The sequence below is a fragment of the Botrytis deweyae genome (genome assembly GCF_014898535.1).
Source record: "Botrytis deweyae strain B1 chromosome Unknown BDEW_007, whole genome shotgun sequence".
Lineage (NCBI taxonomy): Eukaryota > Fungi > Ascomycota > Leotiomycetes > Helotiales > Sclerotiniaceae > Botrytis > Botrytis deweyae.
Genome location: NW_024066214.1, coordinates 384,006 through 404,310, shown reverse-complemented (window position 1 = coordinate 404,310; position 20,305 = coordinate 384,006). Strand labels below are relative to the sequence as shown.

General features: G+C 41.6%; 3 protein-coding genes across 3 annotated transcripts; 1 reads left to right on the top strand and 2 right to left on the bottom strand.

Annotated features, from left to right (window-relative positions):
• Window positions 1–6,012: 6,012 nt before the first annotated feature.
• Window positions 6,013–8,321, top strand: EAE98_003823 (uncharacterized protein; the record flags this gene model as incomplete). The annotated part of the gene is made up of 2 exons (XM_038951443.1): window positions 6,013–7,036; window positions 7,087–8,321. 2 exons carry the CDS (start codon window positions 6,013–6,015, stop codon window positions 8,319–8,321), a joined length of 2,259 nt encoding a protein of 752 aa, XP_038811916.1.
• A 2,853-nt stretch (window positions 8,322–11,174) lies between these two features.
• Window positions 11,175–15,244, bottom strand: EAE98_003822 (uncharacterized protein; the record flags this gene model as incomplete). Its single annotated transcript, XM_038951442.1, has 5 exons — window positions 11,175–11,928; window positions 11,982–12,771; window positions 12,823–13,278; window positions 13,328–15,145; window positions 15,208–15,244. The coding sequence occupies 5 exons, from the start codon at window positions 15,242–15,244 to the stop codon at window positions 11,175–11,177; spliced, it is 3,855 nt and encodes a 1,284-aa protein (XP_038811915.1).
• Window positions 15,245–17,153: 1,909 nt separating this feature from the next.
• Window positions 17,154–18,152, bottom strand: EAE98_003821 (uncharacterized protein; the record flags this gene model as incomplete). The annotated part of the gene is made up of 1 exon (XM_038951441.1): window positions 17,154–18,152. The coding sequence occupies one exon, from the start codon at window positions 18,150–18,152 to the stop codon at window positions 17,154–17,156; it is 999 nt and encodes a 332-aa protein (XP_038811914.1).
• Between the last annotated feature and the right edge of the window lie 2,153 nt (window positions 18,153–20,305).

Sequence of the window (20,305 nt, the reverse complement as noted above, 5' to 3'; positions counted from 1 at the left end):
GCTCTTATTCAGTAGGATACGCATTCTCCGCGCCAAATGATACACTGCACACCGTCGGCTCAATTAGCCCCCCAAGCGGATGATCTTATTCGTCTAACTTTGACCAATAGGAAGAGTGTTTCCACATCGAGTTGGTACTACCTCGGTTCAGGACTCCACTGTTCACAGCAATGAAACATACGCTGGACGGTAAAAGAGAGTGGCAAGCACCGTCTAGCAGACGCAAGTGGATCATCTCATCCAAGTGCTCCGGTGACACAGCTTTCTGATGCTACTAGATGTGGTCTGAGTATCCAATGATACTTTCGAATTCAATGTCTGGCATTTCTCTTTCCTGTTTCCTACTCCATCACCGGCCTATAGAGACCATTCAAAGGACGAAAGATGATAATCGAGTTCGGAATGCATGGGGGCATAATAGATATTAGTACTGATTTATATAAGAGGGTGCTTACACAATCGATTTGGTCTAGTAGTACGATTAGAAAATCTCCTGTCCATCCTTGGCGGCTAAAGGATTGTAACGTGCGTCCTATTGCAACAAAACAATGCGGCACCGGTCGCTTGAAGCCTTGGATGTATGCACCTGCAGCAACCGGGGAAGCGCATTTAGGTGAATCACGAGGACACGCCCTCCCAAGATTAAAAAATTTCAGCCATCCTCGCCATCCTAGCGCTATGTAGAGTCGAGATGTAAGAAGTGGACCAGAATATGCAAGAGGATTTCGTAGAAGGTACGAACCACGCCACGTCGTTGGTCGCCTCGAAATCACTCTTTCGTATATCATCGGACAACAATTAATCGTACACCGATACCATAGAAGCGATCAACAGATGAGTAACGATCGTATGTATGATTATTTACCTTGTCTCGCCACATCTTGCTTGCACCTGGTCGGATCGGAGAGATGATTGCTGCTGGCCATTGCTGCGGCACAAATTGATGTACTGTAACAGCTCAATTTCGAGCGGGTGGATAACAGCGGTGAACCCCAGTTGATGTACTTTACGGTCGGGTATCATCAAAATCGAAAGGCGCACAAATTGATAATCTCGTCGAGTTCGCGTCTAATACTCTTTTGATTGTGTTTGGTGCATAGTGATATCCGGAATCATGCGGGCGAAAGTAAATAATCGTTAGTCAATACGAAGCAATAATTTGACAATGATGTGTCCTTTCTCAATTAGGCGAAACTTTTACTCCAGATTGGGCGAGCAACGTTGGAAAGCCAACAATGATGAGGTTACAGTAGTAGTATGTGACCGGTATCTACCGGCAGTGATAAGGCTTTCCTTGATTTCCTTGGTACGAGCGGCGATTTCTTCTTAATTCATCATCAGAGTCGGAAACAAAACCATGGATCCAGCATTTAATAAGAAGTCGAAGTAACCTTGGGATTCTTTTTGTCGAACACCTGACATTGGAAAGTATATTGTGGTTGGCGCGACCACCTCTCTCGACCTTCTTGTTGAAGAAATAAAGCCATGGAACAAGGTACGACATGATATTGATGCACGCTATCTGTGATCGACTCTGGTGTGGCCGTTTCTGAGACCTTCTTGCCCAGGATCTATTCAGCGCTTCAAGCAAATGAAAGTTACTTCGTATAGACGCACGCTCGGCAACGTAACCTAAAATGATGTCCATGTTAACGCTTCAAGCGGGTCAACTCTGCCTGACCAATTCGATTGGTTTTGAACTTGGTCCAATCTCATTGTCGATTCCAGACTCTTTTTAGAGTTCTGTGCCTCTTGTGCCACCGAAGAATTACCAAATTATTGTGACATTCTAAGGAACCTGATATTCTTGGAAGCTGTCTATACTCCTTCATATATTGTATCCTGTCCTGAACATTCCCACTTTGGGTCGACCTCTATCGAATTATCTAAGGCTACAATTTTCACTATGTAGCAGGTGTGAAGAAAGAGTCGAGTTCAATTAATCCTGGTACGCCGGACGGACCTTGATGATCCTGACAATTTATTCCTGTACGATCATCCTTGTTAATGATCCCTTCGGACCTTTGTTTCATACAGACGCAGTCGACGGATGGACTGGGGACTATGTACGGGCGACAAAGTTCAGGGGGGAGAGAGGGGAAAACATGCCCCGATAATCTTGTAAGAGTGGGAAAGTCAGCAAGTCATCAAATCGTGCCGACGAATTGGCACATACCTACATATTATAAGTCTTGTCTCTTTCGTGTAATCCATCCGGATCATCTCACCCCCGTTTTTTTTTTTATTGTGCGGTGCGCCAAAAGATGATTTTATGCGCGTTCCCGGCTTGGGTGAATGAATGACATCTCTAGTGACTATGGTGACAAGGTTTGAACATTGCGGCAGAACAATTTCCAGCTAGGCAAGTCGAGTTAAGAAATGTGATTTGAGTCCTTTTAGTTTTCCTTGGGTCTCTTTTGGGGGTCAATGTTAAATCCTATCATCGAGTACCGTAAGTCCTGTCTGTCAGACTGATTTTTTGGCCGGCCGACCATTAAGGCTTGCGAAAGTCTCACGTTGGCGAACGCGCTAAAGGATTACTTGGATATGAAGCAGATGAACCGGAGTTGCCAATGAAAAAGAGGAAGAAACATTGCGTCGGTCGCTGCGTTACAGATGAAAACGCAACGTGACGCGAATGTATCATGACACAGCCTCGATGATTCGTTCCTCTTGGGGCTCTGTGAGTCTTGGGGTTCTTGGATGAATGTAAATTTGATGAAGGAATTGATGGATGAATTTGATGGGGTTAACCGTTAATCGTTACTTTCAAGGTTCAACGTGATATATTTTGAATATCATAAGGTTACCTAGGTAGGTGGGTGGGTGGGTAGGTCGGTAGATAGGTAATATGTATGTAGGTAGGTACTAGGTACTCTAGCTATCCTGCACGAGGTTTTACTTGATTAGGAAACGTGTTCGAAGTTTACCTACCTAGTGAGTGTATTTATTGTGTAATATCATTGACCAGTTGCCAAACTGGGTTTGTGCATCCTCGAAATTAATACAACCTTGCCTAATCGAGATAGACGCCGAAGTAGGTTGATTGAGACGCAGCCAATAGGAAGCACAGCACAAGGGTTTTATCGTCGCGCAAAAGCGAGCAGCCGCTCAGCTCACTCCGATCCAGAGCAAATGGCCCAAAGTGGTCCTAGTTGTTGTATCATCATTTTCTTTGTTTGTAATCTTTTATAAATTGTAAGTTAATCAATCATTGAGCGTGTTGAGCCTTACCATCTCCGACACTGAGCATTTTGTCCTAGTCTTGGGCAAGAAGACTAGGGCACCCGACATCGTCATTGGATTGATTGGAAGGGGGAGGAGGGGGGAAGAACTTTCCATCTTTCCGAATCACCCCAACAATGCATCGACGTGCCAGCGGATATTAGGTCGTCCTTGGATCATCTTGCTAACAAGGCTAAATATATCTAAATTCCCAAGTCGGTGGATTCGGAAATGTCTCTCACTCATTCAATGTGATTATTGGATACTATTGATAATAGCACTGCACTGCACTGCCTACTCTACCTACCGACTTGTCAACTTTCCAAGTCACCACGAGCAACGCTTCCAAACTTTCCGTGTCGGTTGTGTCGGTTGTATAGGATGTTTGATTTGAATGCAGTAGTATTCGTAGTCTAGAGGATTAATATCAGTGTTTGCAATGGTGGGTAAGAAGTACAAAAACGATATCTCGAATCAATAAATACAAACAATCATCCTGCATGAAATCAAAAGTGCTGGCGCCCGAACGGTGATAATCTAATGGAATTGAATTGATGACAACAAAGAGATTGTTTGGTGTTTAATGGCGGCGAATGAGGCTCGAATTCACAACATTTAAATCCAGATCAATGATACCTCAATTTGGGTCATCGTTTGGGCCGAGGAAAGTATTTATAAATCCAATCAATGTATGTATGTATGTTCTTCAATCAATTTCTGATGGTATTGATTAGAAGTATTGAAATGGAGGTACTTGTCAATATACTAGGTAGGTAGGTACTTTTATTAGATCATCTGGAATCAATTGAGGTTACCTGCTGGATGTCCGAGGGAGAGAAAGAAAGAGAGGGAGAGAGAGAGAGAGAGAGAGGGAGAGAGAGAGAGAGAGAGAGAGAGAGAGAGAGAGAGAGAGGAGAGAAAGAGAAAGAGATTTACTGTGTCTTCCTTCTACAGCAATTCAGGTGACATCTACAAGTATTGCCTCTACGATTATCTCCTAGATATGCCTACCTAGGTACCTCCTAGTACTCTCGACTCACAACTCATAACTCACAACTCTCATATCTCACATCTTGAAAAACTTCAAAACTTTACACCAAATAACCTTATTACTCGACTTCATATATAATCGTACTTTCTGTCCCCTCCACCTTTGCCCTTTCTTCTTCCTCTTTTCTTTTCACTCTCTCCCACTTCTATTTCCCCCTCTCATTTGCATTCGATTCGCATCCACCATCCACCATCCACCACTCACCACTCACCACTCATGCACCCAAGCTGAATCTCCAACCGCCGAGGATTTCCATCTTACCGAGCTAAACGCGGAACATGGTAGAGAGAAGAGACACTAGACAATTAAAAATGCCCACTTTAATCAACCCATGACGATTTGTAGTACAGAACAGACGCTGCTCAATATATTCCCACTACCCCAACAGCCATAACTTTTGATTCTTTGCGTCCCTTCGTTACCATTCCACTGGGTCAAAGAGATTCATCAAAAAAAAATAAAGAAGGACGTGAGAAAAGACGAAACCCTTTTTGCCATCTATTCCCATAAAAATATCCCGCCATTTGTATCCAAAAGTCTATTTCCGATTCAATTTTTCTATTTTAAGGAACTTGACGATTTCCATTGACGACATCCACACATCCATCCATCCAAATCAAATCATACCATACGAACATCCCATACTATACGAACTGTCGTCTCCTCATCTCCGATCTTGTACGGTGAAAGGCAGAAGGCGAAGTTTTAATTACACCGTTACCGACGAACAACCATCTCTACAATCATTTGGTGTTACCTCTCCATTCTCAATCAAGCTCAAGGAACACGATCCATCATCCATGAGGCAAAGACATCAATCAGCAATCAATCAATCATCATCACCATCACCATCATCATTATAATCATACACGATTCGGCTGGACCAATCTCTCATTCATTGGAAATTACATCTCATCGAGAGACAAGAAAGAAAAATCACTTCAAAGTACACGTGAATGAAGTCGAGTTCTTTCTACATTTCCTTGGCTGAAAAAAAGAGACAGCATCACCTACTCCAATCATTTGCACACCAATTGATTGAATTTACTACTAATTTGACCCGAATTCACCTTGGGCGACAATCTTATCAGGAGGGCAATACATCCTTCAGTCAACAACAATCCATTGTAATCATTCAATCGGCCGTTCCGAATCCTGAAAGCATATCACGAATTCAAACTGACCGATTCCCGTCGATATCGTATACTGTTCACCGCACCAAAAATAATTTAATTTCGACGAGACAGTGAATGATTCTCAAAATAACTATCGCGATCATCATCAATCCAAAGATTTCGTGGTGTTTGGTCTTTACACATCATCTGGTCTCCACATTTCTCAACGCATCTCAGCTCGGCCAAGGGGAACGACGTCGATAAGGTCACGAGTTTGGTCTTGCTGAAAAGTGGTTTTCCGGCAACAAGTAGCTCAACGATTCCAACCCTTTGATTTGAGTTTTAATATAGTTTACTCAAGAAAAGAAGCAGGAAACCAACGAATGGAAGGCTAACTGGATCAATCGACCTTTCGAGATTTACCATTTGAATTGGAAAGCGCGCGTCTGCTATTTTAGGAAGAAACGTGATCTCCATCCGAATTTTATTCAAGAAAGCTCATCATATTGGAATATTCCCATTATCAAACACTTTAAATACTGTACGTTTAACCGCCGAAGAGATATTTTTTCTTTTGTTTCTAAAACCTTCATTGTCGCAATAGGGTAAATCAACTTAAAGATGGCGCCTAACACCATGAATACAGAAAATAGTCCTCTTGAAACCCAGGAGCTTGTGAATTTAGCTCGAGAAATTTTGGTGGTTAACTCAAGCAGTGAAGAAGGAATAGAAATCACTCAAAATATAGTTCAAATGGCGACTCCAGAAGGTACAGAGAAACACGCGGAATCGCCGACGGCTAGATTCACAGCAGTCAATGGTAGAAATCAGAATGAAACCTCGCCTACGACCAATGGAAATGGAAATGTTACTAGCACTGGAGTAAATGGAAACGGTGTTGCAAGGAGGGGCTCCGATGAGAGACCAAATGGACAACCTAGAATTTCACCTCCAGGTCATGAGAAATTGACCATCACAACAACTCAGGATCAAGACTGGTCTTCTTCCAAAAATGGAGAACGTACTCATTTACCCGATCGCCAAATGAATACGAGCCAGAATTCAAATCATTATTCCGACGAGAATTCTCACAAACGTAAAAGATCTGGTTCAATGGATCAAGGTTCATCATCCGCAAATTCATACCACAGCCATGCCCTACCAAATTCAACAAAAGCGACACCAACCACGGCGACTACTGAATCTGATGGGATCAGAGATGATGGAAGTGTTCGAGCAAAATCTCAACCTCATTTAGATTCCAGAGAGACGTACAGCGCAGATTCACAGTACAGACAATTTATGTCGGCAACCGACTCAGCTCGGGATACACCTTCGAATGACTTATGGCATAGTCGTCATTATCCTCAGAATCCCCAAGTTGCTTCCGATGAGCATATTGGAGAGGTATTACAAAGAGCATCTCAAAATCTGGATGCGCAGCAGCATGAGTACGATCGTCGTACACTTTCTGGGGATGATAATCGATATGCTGATCCGCAATCTGCTTACAGCCAAGAGAGACGGGAATTGTCTGCACAATCAGATCTCAAGAAACGGAAAAGAAATTTCAGTAATAGAACCAAGACAGGCTGTATGACATGCAGAAGGCGAAAGAAGAAGTGCGATGAATCCAGGCCAGAATGTAAATTAATCGGACAATATTTCGTCGAATTTTACTGACATCTGATATAGGTAACAATTGTCTCCGTGGTGGGTTTGTCTGTTCTGGATATCAACAACGAGGTTCCTATCCAAAGGTCGAAATGAAACAAACTCCAGTTCCATTACAATCCAAAACCGAATACGAGAGCCCTTCTTCATACACGCAGGCATCACCATACGGAAACCAACCTGGAATTCCAACTCGAAGGGAACCATTACCTGGATATCGTGGCCAAAGCTTACGTGTAGATCCTCATAGCAGAGCTATCACAGATGCAGACGATCAAGCTAGCGCAACTACCTTACCTAGTGCTTCCATTACAAGCCCGGAGAATAATCGAATATCTGCATCAGGTTATGGAATCCAACAAACGCCCACTCCTGTGAGTGCAAATAGTGCCCATCCAGATCGTTACAAGAGTGAGTACCCGCGCGTTGGACCTCTCCATGATCTTTCCAGGCAAGAGCCAAGAACAGAGCCGGATACTGGAACACCGCATTCTGCTCGTGAGCCTACTTCGGCTCTTCCAAATCTACTCAATCATCAGATTCACCCCGATAGCCCCCATAGCAGCGCCCAAGTTGCCGCACAACTAGCACTTTCTCATCCTGCAAGCCGACAAAGAACTCAAAAGGAAGAAATGTTAGCTGGCCGTCATTACTTCCCATTTGATAAAGAACTAGTTCTTGAGCGTGAACGTTGCAATACAGCTTGTTGGCGTTTCAACAATAGCACAAATCCTAATAATGGTGTATCGCCCGAAGAACGAGCTCGTCAATTCCGTGATATCCTTCAACCACGCGATCATGTCATTTCTCCCACCCAAGCTACGACTGTCACTCCTGTTGGTAAAGTCGGCGATAATGTGGTCGTCGAAGCTCCATTTACTTGCGATTATGGATACAATATTAGCATTGGACAAGATGTTGCGATTGGAAAGAACTGCACAATTCTTGATACTTGCGAGGTCAAAATTGGTGATCGTTGCAATATTGGACCAAATGTTAGTCTCTATACCGCCACGCTACACATTGATCCGAAGAGAAGACTTGGATCCCGAGGACCAAATTTGGGAAGGAAAATCATCATTCAAGAGGATTGTTGGATTGGTGGTGGCGTAACAATTTTACCTGGTAGAACTATCGGGAAGGGTAGTACAGTGGGAGCGGGCTCAATTGTCACAAGAGATGTTCCACCTTACACAGTGGTTTGTGGAAATCCAGCAAGAGTTATTCGTGGTCTTTATCCGCCACATGAAGGCTAATAGAAATTCTGCAAGGTCTCACTATGAAGGGTGAGCTAATGGATTACCTCTTTAATATTCGATTTATCTTTCATTTCATACTTTTCAATTGTATCTAGGGAATTTTTCTTGGAGTTTTCAATTCATGCTACTATTGTTTGGGCTTAGATCGGGATGGAGATGTGTACGGAATGGAATGGAAAGAGTTGCTTGCTCTGGTAGCTTATGGCGTAGGGAGTGGTTAGCAGGCTAGGATGAATGTTTTAGCTTGTTTTGTTTGTTTATTTATTTATCTGTTTGCTTTTTTTTGATTAATTGTTTGCGTGGCTCATGGATCGAAGATTGCTGGGGGACTTTTATGATATACATGTAGGATGATTATGAGGAGGAGAAGATAGGGAGGGAGGGGTTAGAGAGTGTATGCATGAAGCATGAATGCATTGGATGGGAAAAGTATATTGTATTCATCAACTCGGTTGGTTCTCTTCGTTTTCGCTATAAGTGGAATCGAAATGGGAATGAAAGCTTATTTAATTTACTTACTTGCATTTATGATTTTATTCTCTAGAATCCTTTGTTCTTTAATCCCGTTGCATCTCTGAAATCTTTTGATTTTTGCTGTTTTGACGGCTGACTTTTGTTAATTATTTTGTGGGTGGGATGTTCGTATGAGAGGGAGGGAGGGGGGGAAAAGAGGGGATGGATGCGTTTTTTTGTGGGAAGGAGGAATTTTGTTTGTTGTTTGGGGTTTCGGGGTTTTTGGGTAATGATTTGTGTTGGGGAGTTGGGAATTGGGGAGTTGGAGGTGAGAGGGGAGATTTATCTTGATATTTGTAATGTTGATGTTGATGTTTATAATGTGTGATGTGATGTGATGTAATGTGTGATATGATGTATAATGTGATATAAGAAGTATAATGAATCGATTTTGAGATTTTGAGATTTTGAGATTTTGAGATTTTGAGATTTTGAGATTTTAAAATGGATATATAAATAAATAGTTTTTTTAATGCTTGAATGCTTAAATACTTAGATATTTAAGCAAATACATTATAAGTTACGGGAATTATAAATTATAAATTATAAAGTATAATTAATAAATTATAAATTATAAATTAAATAAATTATAAAATTATAAATTTACATTATACATTAATAAATTACCAATTATAAAATATAACTTATCACTTTATCAATTATAAATTAATAAAATATAACTTATAAATTATAAAATTCGAAATTATCAATTCTAAATTATAGCTTAGAACGTATATAACTATTAGAAGAATATAAGTTGATATAATATTTCTTAATTGTTTTTGAGATGTTTGTATTAGGAAGTAATACTGATGAGTAAGTTAGGATGGGGATTAGGATGAAAAAGATGAAGGGGTAGATGGGATGAGTAGATGAATGGAGAGATGAAGGATAGATGACTGGATAGATGAATGGATAGAATGAAGGGAATAAATGAATGATAATGAATGGATAGAATGAATAAATAAATAAATAAAAATAAATAAATAAATAATAAATAAAAATAATAAATAAATAAATAATAAAATAAATAAATAAATAAATAAATAATAAATAAATAAATAAATAAATAAATAAAAAAATAAATAAATAAATAAATAATATAAAATAAATAAATAAATAAAAAATAAATAAATAATATAAATAAATAAATAAATAAAAATAAAATAAATAAATAATAATAAATAAATAATAAATAATAATAAATAAATAAATAATAATAAATAAATAAATAAATAAATAAATAAATAAATAAATAAATAAATAAATAATAAATAAATCATAATAAATAGATAAATAAATTAAATAAATAAATAAATGATAGATAGATGAATAGATGGATAGATAATGAGTAGGGTAGAGTACCCTAATTGATGAATTTTGGAATGTAACATTGGTGTTTGAATAGGGGTAGGGGTGGGTTATATTGCTGCAGTTCATATTGCGGTGGTTAAAATGAGAGAGTAGGGTATATGTATAGATGCTTGATTGCTTGAGGAAGATGTCTTTGTGTTGTGATGCTTCTTTAAAGGTAGATCAATAAGGGTGCATGATAGAATAGAAGATTTTGTTATATTTCATTTACACTCTCTATCTACTTGTCGGCCCATACACGCTTTTTTTGACAGCTGTAAAGTCACAGATAAGTGTTTCAAGAGATATATTGAGTCATCTTTAGAATTAGATATGTATCTGCGAGATACAGTTGCATATCAGCGGGACTTTGCTTGTAGTCATTTGAAAACTGGATCTATTATCCTTTATGCGTCTGTTATGATTACGTGTATATGTGTTTAATCATGATGGCGACTGCGAGATATAAATGAGCCAGATCGCTACGTTGAATCCCTTATGATCTCGATCATGTGAAATGTGGATTCCGCTTTACTTACTTACATTTAGTTATATAAATCCACCAAGAGTAAAACATATAACAGAGAAAGATATCAAATGACTCCATGTCAATCGAGATACACTTGAGAAACGGTCGCGGGAACGAATACCCTCAACATATCCAGAGAAAAGATGCCGGATACTTCTCTCATCAACCTCGCCTGTTTTGACATGAGCTAACTCCACTTGAAGAACACGATCGGTCAGGCTAGGTGCGAGCTTGATTATCGCTGTTGCAATCATTTGCTATCTAATCACATTTCTAAACACTGCATCGTTTATCCAGATGTGAATAGCAAGAAAATTTTGATTGCACATACATTATTTAGCCGCTGTGTACAGTTGAATAAGATCTGCAGAACCCTATATTAAAAAAAACATTCTAATTTTGTAGCCTCCCATGTGCTCGAGACCTCCTCGACCTGGTTTATATATAAACTGAAACTACTCGATTGGCACATAAACAGAAGGGTCACCCAAGCGAATATACTTGCCTAGCATGTATCCGACGCCACAACGTTCGTAAGATATCGTACTGAGGATGTCTGAAAGCGGCTTGACGATCAAGACGTAATGTTTCTCCATACTTGCATCATTTGCATGATATTTTTCAGTACCAACAATCACACATTTAGCTGTACAAATCGTTGAGTCATCATAATATATACATGCCTCACTTCTGCTAGCGTTTGCAGGTATGTTGAAGTCAAACACTTTGGCTTGGATAGCCACACAATCATTCTGGCAGCTTGTTCGAAGCCATGAAGTTTGATAGCCGGTAAGATTAGCAAATGGTAGTTTCACTCCAGCACCATTCCAAGAAACTTGACCGCCAACAGGCTCGATGAACGTGATTGCGCCATCAAAAGCCATCCATGACCAAGTTGGTGGTGTCCGCCGATGATTTGTGCCAGTTGGAATCTTTTTCAGCGGTCTTGTATTGTCAGCCCGTCGCCAAAGCAAACAGCAGCCCCAGAATGTTTTGAAAAGCCCTGCTAAGCTTCGTGTCTTGAATGCGATGGTGAGTCGCTCCATCAGTCCATCAATTGCGATAGGACGGTCCTCCGGATGAGAAAACTCTAGCCTGGTATATCTCTGGAACAAATCAATAAAAAGCTTGATTTGATCCCCGACGGTGCTTGATGGTCGGATTGTGTAGTCGGGAAAGTTGGGGTCACCGAGGAAAGCTATCTTATCGCTAATGAGAAGGCATTAGTCAAGTCTACTTTGTTAATGAATAGGCTAGCTCACTTCTTGAGCTTTACCAATGTTTCGCAACGAATTCCCTCGCCACACTCCCAATAGGTCTGATTGTCTGTAAAGTAAATAGTTCTGCGTGCCAAGGCGCGTTCCTGTAAAACCCATCCACGCCGGGCTAGGGGGCTTTGAAGGACATCCCGCTCAAAATCGATTGTGATTGGCGAGACAAAGACATTACCGATCTTGACACATTTTGATCGTGATTCTCGATTTTCTAAGAAGCCAACCTTGGCACTCTCGGCATTGCAAGCAGCCAAGACGCAGTACGCACCGTTAAATGTTGTTTGCATCTTATCTGCCTCCTCACCAAAATCACCACCAGGACCTTGTATGATGCAAAGAGAATCGATCCACAGATAGGTACAGCCCAGTGCGCTCGTAATTGCAATGGCGTTCCTAAAGCTTAGTGGTAGCTCGTGCATCGGGATTTTCCTCTGGCGTTGTTCGAGATTATTCTGCGTTGTCATCGCTTCATAAGGCATACCCCCCCACCTATGAGAAAGTGCAATGTATCGAGTACCTTCCGGAAGAACAGTCTGAGAGAGATCTGCAGTCGCTACGATCTTTGGTTTCTTCAGGTTTGCGACACTGATGAGCCTTGTTGGGAGGATATGAGTATCCTTGGGTGCACAAATGTCTTTGTGATTCTCATCACATTCTTCAAGCCACGCCCTTGGTAGTTTCATAAAGGAGTCAAGATCCGCAGGAGAGGGGTCTCGACTACTGGTCAGTGAAGCTAGCTCCGGTGCAGCCAAAGGAGCTGTTGTATCCTGCCTTGATTCTGATACTTTTGTTAAATAAAATTACTAAACCGCGAGACCTCAATACTTACCAATCAGGCGAAGAAACTTTCGCTTGGTTCCTTTCAGAAGGAAATCATCGCCTGATCGTACTAATGAGATCTGCTGGATACCATCACGACTCTTGATGCCGTGATCTTTGGCTGCCGTATAGATTACTTCGCAGAGGTCGCACTCATTTTTTATTGATTTGGTCTCCAGTATATTCATATTGTGAGAAGTTTCCGTATGCAGTGACGAAATGTTGATATCATTGCAGTCTGTACACAATTCGGGTTCGTCACAACCGAATTTCCGGCCCTTTAATATCGACTCAACAAATGAAGGATCTTCAGGAGTAGTCTTCCACTGGTCTTTTATGTTGCTGGTATACTCACGCCGATGAGCTATCTCAGTTCTCCGTCCTTTAACAATAGGAACATTTACTCCCCTTGCATCTTCAGCCGACAATAACGAACCACTTGTAGATTGTAATGTTTTTTTTGTGGCTGAATTTGTAAGATTGAGTAGAGACATGCTTGTCCGATCCCCCCCCACTGAACAAATAATTCTTATTTCCAGCGCTTTTAAGAATATTTTCAAGCTGTTCCTTTAGATCTTTTGCGTTTGTACGGAAGCCTTTGGCGTAGAGGTCAGAGTTTGGAGGCAGTTTGATCTTGAGCAATCTATCTCTCGTCAATCTTATCAGATCACCGATAACACCATCGCGTTCTAAGTCGTGCTCTAATATATGGTTCATCCACTCTGTAAGAGCTTCCGTCAATTCGTAGCTTCCATCTCTTCTTTTTCGCCAATATGGTGTCGCACCTTTCTCTCCTGTGGGAAATCCATTGGCTCGCAAGAAGACATTATGAGACTCGTGTCCATATAGCAACCACAATACGGCTTCAAAAATTACACATCCCATGGACCAAATATCGAATAGGCGTGAAATTTTGCCTTCAGCCTCCTCATGATTCTTCTTCTCAAGGTCTGGTGGTTCGTACCATCGTGTTCTCCAAAGTTCCTTCTCCTTAGTATGTCTCATGCTTGTCACAAATTGATGCTGTTGAGCTCTTCCCAGATCTGCGAGCTTTAGGACCCCTAATTCATCATCTTTCTGGCCGGTGGTAAAACGTAATATATTCTCCGGTTTGATATCCCCATGACGCCAATTCAGCGAGTCAGAATTTTCGGTTGCTTTTAAACTTGCAGGGTCAGAAGAAACCAAGATGCTTGGTATTTTTGCATTGCTGTCGCTGTTTTCCTCGGAGTCGAAATTGAACGTAGGCAAAGAAGAGCTATCCACAAATGGTCTACCGTTATCAAAAGTATCCTCCTCCCAGGTTGCAGTATTCTCTGATAGGAGTCTAGGCGAGTTTGATGTGGAATTCTTTCTGCTATTTCCAGGGGTGCGGGCACTAGTAGAATGCATTGCCTCGAGAGCCTGCGCTAGTCCATGTAGCTGCTCCGCCACCTCTTTGACCCTTCGCCGAACCTTGCCAACGTCGGGACAATCCACTTGTGGCTCAGGGTTGTTTTCCCAGAAGTCAAAGAGGCTTCCGCCATTGGCCCATTCAAGGACAAGATAGTATTCGTCGAGCTGTCTATTTGTCGCAATTTGGCGGTAGGCAGCAAAAGCTTGAATGAGGTTTGGACTTGAACAATTTAGCTGTTGGTGAGCTCTTGCCTCACGCTCCCATTCTTTATGAATGTTATAGCCAGGGTCGCCAATTTTTTTCAACTTCTTCAAAGCGACCCTCATTGTCTTGTCAGGAGCGTTGACTTTATTTTGCTTACTAGTCAACATTTTCACACATTCGACTTCGCTGAAGTGGCCGCTTCTTGGCGGAGTATTTGCTTCGTCAAGAACCGTGAACGGAAGAATTTGCTTTTTATCGAATTCATATTTGAATACATTGATATCAAACGTGGGGATGATAAATGACAGCCGTTTATTTTTGAAATCGTCAATTGTTCTCTCGTTCCACAACCTATGTTGAAAGTATGACGTGCTAAGTTCGTAGGATTCTAAGAGCGTGTCGTTGAATTCTTTCTCCATTAGGGAGGCCATGACATCGCGACGATCTTCCCAATTAGAAAATACCTGCAGCAATGTCGCAAATGTCTTTTTCGCGCTGCTTGTAATGTATTCGACCAGGGTGAAAACCTCGCGGCCACCACCAAGTACAGCTTGTATCCTGTCTTTCCTCAATAGTCTATCGTATTCCTCGTCTGGAAGGTAAGTCCCTTCTGGAGATAATCCAATAGGGTTGTTTTTCAGAACTTTCAATATTTCGTCACCAAGGTCAATCGAAGTTACCGGCAACTGTCCTGTAATTGCAGCTGGTTCGGACTCTCTTCTTGCACTTTGTGCTTTAACATGACATTCTCATTAGCATGTTCTCAAAATACAAACTGAGACAACGCTAACTTACCTCGGTAATCAGAGGATTCATACGTCAACGCGGCCATTGTAGTTTGTGAAAGAATCGTAGATCGAATTGAAAGGAGAAGTTGAAACTAAAGAGAACACAATCAAGTATGCTATCGAAAGTGCCATTTCCAGTCCTCGCTATCTTTAAGAGACTGTTTGGATTTGCGATACGATGTATGTAGGATTCGAGCCCAGACGGCCGGCTACACGATATACTACAATAACTGCAGATTCAGCCTGGTAGTGCATAAACACGGGTTTGCTGGTTAACTACCCCTTAGGTCCTACATAACACTTTTGTAGAAGGCTAATTATTCCTCTGAACATCTGGATTCAAGAAACAGTACCGGTCAACTTGAGAACGTGGCACTGACTTGCATGTCAGCTTGTTAACCTCGACCCAGTTCCCTGATATATCGCGCCCCTGAATAAATGGAACTGAGAGACCCCGTGTGAGGGCAGTCTACTATCGACCTGGCTAGAAAATTTTCCGATTTAGAGATACAGCTTTCGCCGCTTGGTTTCTCTGCAAAAACTTTCAAGAACCTGTAACATCCTGTCAGCGTGGAAGCAAGTTCCCGTCTTGCGGTAGAGATATACTCGACCAAGGCTCTCTGCTTCAAGTGGTGAGCATCTTATCATCATTATACTGAGTTGTATGCCAATAGAATCCAAGGCCTGGGAAAAGATATCAAGGCTGTTGACCCAATCAGCTCACCGATTACGTGGCTGGAGATTTAAAAAGCATTCGGGCATAACAAACCCCCAAACAACGTTTGATCGAAGCAGCTGATAACAAGAGCCTCAATGTTGGCCTTCTTGATCATACCATTCTTTCGATGTTACATTGCATTCTTCCGGGAGAGTGTGCTTCAGAAAAATTTCTGTTAACTCTTGTACCTTCCATCAATCGCCCATCAAAGCATCATTCATCATCGTTAAATAGTGTTCCTCCCGTAAAGTAAAATCCCGCATGTGTGATGAATTTAGGAGTTTTTGAGATTCATTCCCAGTGTATGCGGTCATCGAAGTACCAGAAGGGATGAAGCATCATAGTAGTCGAATTTATAGGCTGACTGACGAAAGTGCCCAGGCGCCATCTCACGTGACATACTTTTCTCTTCCATATGCATCATGCTAGGCTGGAGGGAGTAAGATACAACTGAGGAAAGTGAGGCGAGGTTATGTGAAGAAATACTGAATTACGGGATATTTGAAGAGTTTCTGATGCCAGCCATCAACAAAAAGAGGATTCTATCGATTCGAGAAAACGGGATCTTCACTCCATGTGCACATTGCATGTGTCGTGTGAGGTTTATGCAAGCTGCGGCTACGTCGGTCGATGACGCCGTGGGATATTCTGTCAATAGAATATCCCCTGCTATTTTGTCACTTCCCTATAACCTGTCCAAAACCCCTCGCTTCGTCTTCGCCATCCCTTCCCCAAAGCACACATTGTACTCCAATCAAGGGTACCACCATTACAACATTACGGCCACTTCACTCTCCTCTCGTTCAAAGCCTAGAATTTCTTTTTAGATAAAGTTTCTTCTTTCAAAAAAATAACTTCGTAACACTAGAACACAACGTGATAATAGAGGTTGTATTTGGTATTTCTTGGCCAGGTTCTTTGTTTGCAAAAATCTACGAGTAGTGATTAGCTAGAATAGTCAAGCATGCTTCCATGGTGTAGCTGAGGTAGCTAGTTAATGAAGATCCTCATACACTAGGTGACGAATTCTAAATACAGCTGTATCTCATGTCGAATTCACGGCTCAATGGTGAACCTAACCTTCAAGCATCTGGGGCCAAACAAAACCAGTTGCACACAAAACAGCTTCTATGGTGTACGATTGATATCTGGTTTAGACACTTGCACATTTGAGATTGTCAGGCACAACCATTAGACACACTTCTCATCGTATTCTTCGCCACCACCACAGAAATTCAATAACCACTCTCCTCATCCCCACCCCAAACTTCTTTCCTCAGCCACTCCCCAGCCCTTCCATAAAACTCCCTCGGGTCAGGTTTTGCACGCGGAAATTTGTCCCATCCATGCCTCACACCCATTACACACTCCAAATCCACTTCCCAACCCCAACCCTTCAATCTCTCTACAAAGTCCTCCGCTTCCCTACACAGCATATCATGTTCACAAGTAACAATTCTCATTTTCCTCGGTAACCCTTTTTCCAGCACCTCTTTGCTTTGGATTCCCGCGGAAAGTAATTTATGCCTCCGATCAATATTCAAATACTCAGGTTTGTACGACTGATCAAAAATACTCGTGAGCCAAGATGGCAATGAAAGACTTGGATCCTTCATCCTCATTTTCTTTTCAGAACGAGATATCGTGCTATCGAATCCTGGATACCATGCCATGATACCCTTGACATTCCAGTTTCTATCCTTCACGACCCCTCTGTCCTTCAAGTCTTCCAACAATAAAGGAATGCCAAAACATAAACTTCCTCCGGCACTAAATCCGCTCAAGACAATGTTTTCGGCATCAATACCCAATTCTTCAGCATGAGAAAATACATAAAGAAGGGCATCACATGCATCATAAGGTCCTGTGGGAAAGGGATATTCGGGAGCCAATCGATATGATGCAGATATCACAATGCAATTTTGTAATGTCGAGACAGTATGACACCAAAGCGAATCATCCGTGGGATTCCCGATCACGAAACCTCCGCCGTGAAAATTGAGAATACATGGCAGGGGATCGGTCTTTGAGATTTGGTGGCCGTGAGGTTGGTATATGTGGAGAGTGAGGGTTCCGGGAGAGGCGGGGAGGAGTGTAGTGTGGATACGGAGAGTGTAGGTCGCAGGGTGGGGAGGTGTGCGATAGATGTAGCGGAGGATAATGGGCGCGAAGGTATTGGCGAGGAAACGGATTGTTTTCACGATGAGGGTTAGAAGAATTCGTGGTAGAGACATTTTGTGAGGAGTAGAACAGAAATTTTATGACGTGATCTTTTGCTTAATCTTGGCCAATTTGGTGGCAGTGGTTTGCTTTGTTGTGGTGGTAAACAAGGGTGTCAGCATGGCATGACGTTGATATCCCTTCCTTCGCAACAGTCACGTCTGAATTCGATCCTGTTAATGAAGAATTCGTTTTTTCAGACCAAACAAGTCTTATCTGAAGACTTAAAAAAACGGGTTTCGTGATGTGATGTCGCTTCCAGAGAATGGTTGATAACGATATCGATGATGCATTCTTGCCTTGCTTTGTTCCATCTCTCAGCCGATCGGGGTAGACATTTGATTGGTCGATTGAAACGACATTCGGTCAAACAACATTCCGAGCCCTCCATCTATATACATTCTTGGTCCGAATAATTATTACTACATGTATCTAGGAAGGATTCGGACAAGGTATCAAGATTTCCCCAATACACAGTAAATTCCCCCCTTCTCCACCGCACACCCTTATTCTCCATCAATTGATAGACGAATATATTAACATTAAGATTGAGGTTAAACCTTGAACGTCATTTCGATGTTAAGTCTTGAACTTATAGTCACAGAATATCGAAATTGGTTCCAGAAACAGTGACTTCATTGCTACAGTGCATTGCAACTAGATCAACGATACTAGTCTACTATTGAAATTACCAATTTACTAATATTGAAATTAGACACGAAATTGAGGTTGCAAGAAAGCGCTATTACCTCTAGACATGGGAATGAATTGACTACTATCTTGTCACCTACTCTCCTATTCATTCTCTAAGAGCCCACTTTGCTCTACTTCAAACCCAACTAACCACTCATTGGAGAAATCCATATATCAGCAATCCCTCTCGCCTTTTCATACAACATCTTTGCTCTCCATCCATGCAAGCCCCCCCCCCTTTCCTTTACCCACTTCATCTCGCTTCAGCTCGAACAGTTGCCGAGCTAATTATTGAGAATAGCACCGGTCAAACCTGTACAAAGAGCTGGATTCCTAACTTTGTATTTCGCGGTACATTCAACACGCCAGAAAAAGAAGAGATGTGTTTATATTTACTGGGGTTCAGATGTTGATATGTGACGTTGGCCATAAAACTCCCACGACATGTCAATAACCAATCTAACAGGAAACACAGGGCGAGATCAAAATTCTTTCCTGTAACGATATCGGAGACGCTCAGTGTGGCGATACAGATTCTGATCATCACAATTCCATTGCGACGATGGCGGGCGCAGTATGTGGTTTCTACATCTCTCTTCATGCTAAGGGTAGCCCTCTAGTCAGGAAGCATGCCATCCGAAATCTACAACACATCTTCCCCAACACCAATCACAAAATCCACAAACTTCTTCACCTGATTTTCCATTTCAGCAAACACACCATGAATCCTCCAATCACAATCTCCAACTCAACATCCACATCCCCAACCCCAAACTCCCTCATCTCCATCCGTCGAATCGCCCCTTAAATCTCTACCATACACCATCAAGCTCCTCTCCTCTCTATTCACAATTCTTCATCCTTAATCAACTATTCCACTCACCAATGCATCACATCAAACAACACACCCTCTGTATCCATTTCCAACTTTCCTATTTCCGTCTTTCTCAAATTATCTCACACTTGTCCTAACTCCCTCCCTCATACCCAGTCCCAACAACCAGCAAGACACAGCACAACACATTAACCCCCCAAATAATCAAATTAATCACACAAAAGCGCAATCTACCTAGATAGTCATCACCCTTATTTCCATACTCCCTCACATCCTCACTCCTGTGAGTATTAATCTCCAATACCTAATATCATCATCTATACCATCCATCACTTCACTTAGCAACTGAATAACTTTGCAATCGAACAACTAACCACCCCACTCGTGTTGCAAGGAATAATTTTATGATTGTGGTATGTGGTGTATGATGCAGATACAAAGAGTAGCTAATAGACATGAAGCGAGTACTGCTACTGATACTTATCAGATGAATGTACATGATATACCCAGTCATACTCTCTAAATTCAAGTATTATGTATGACTTTCTGAAAAGAGAGGAGTGAAGAAAACATGAGAAAAGTATGAGAAAGAAAAGAAAGGAATTATAGATGGTAATCTTACATACACATTTCAACTCT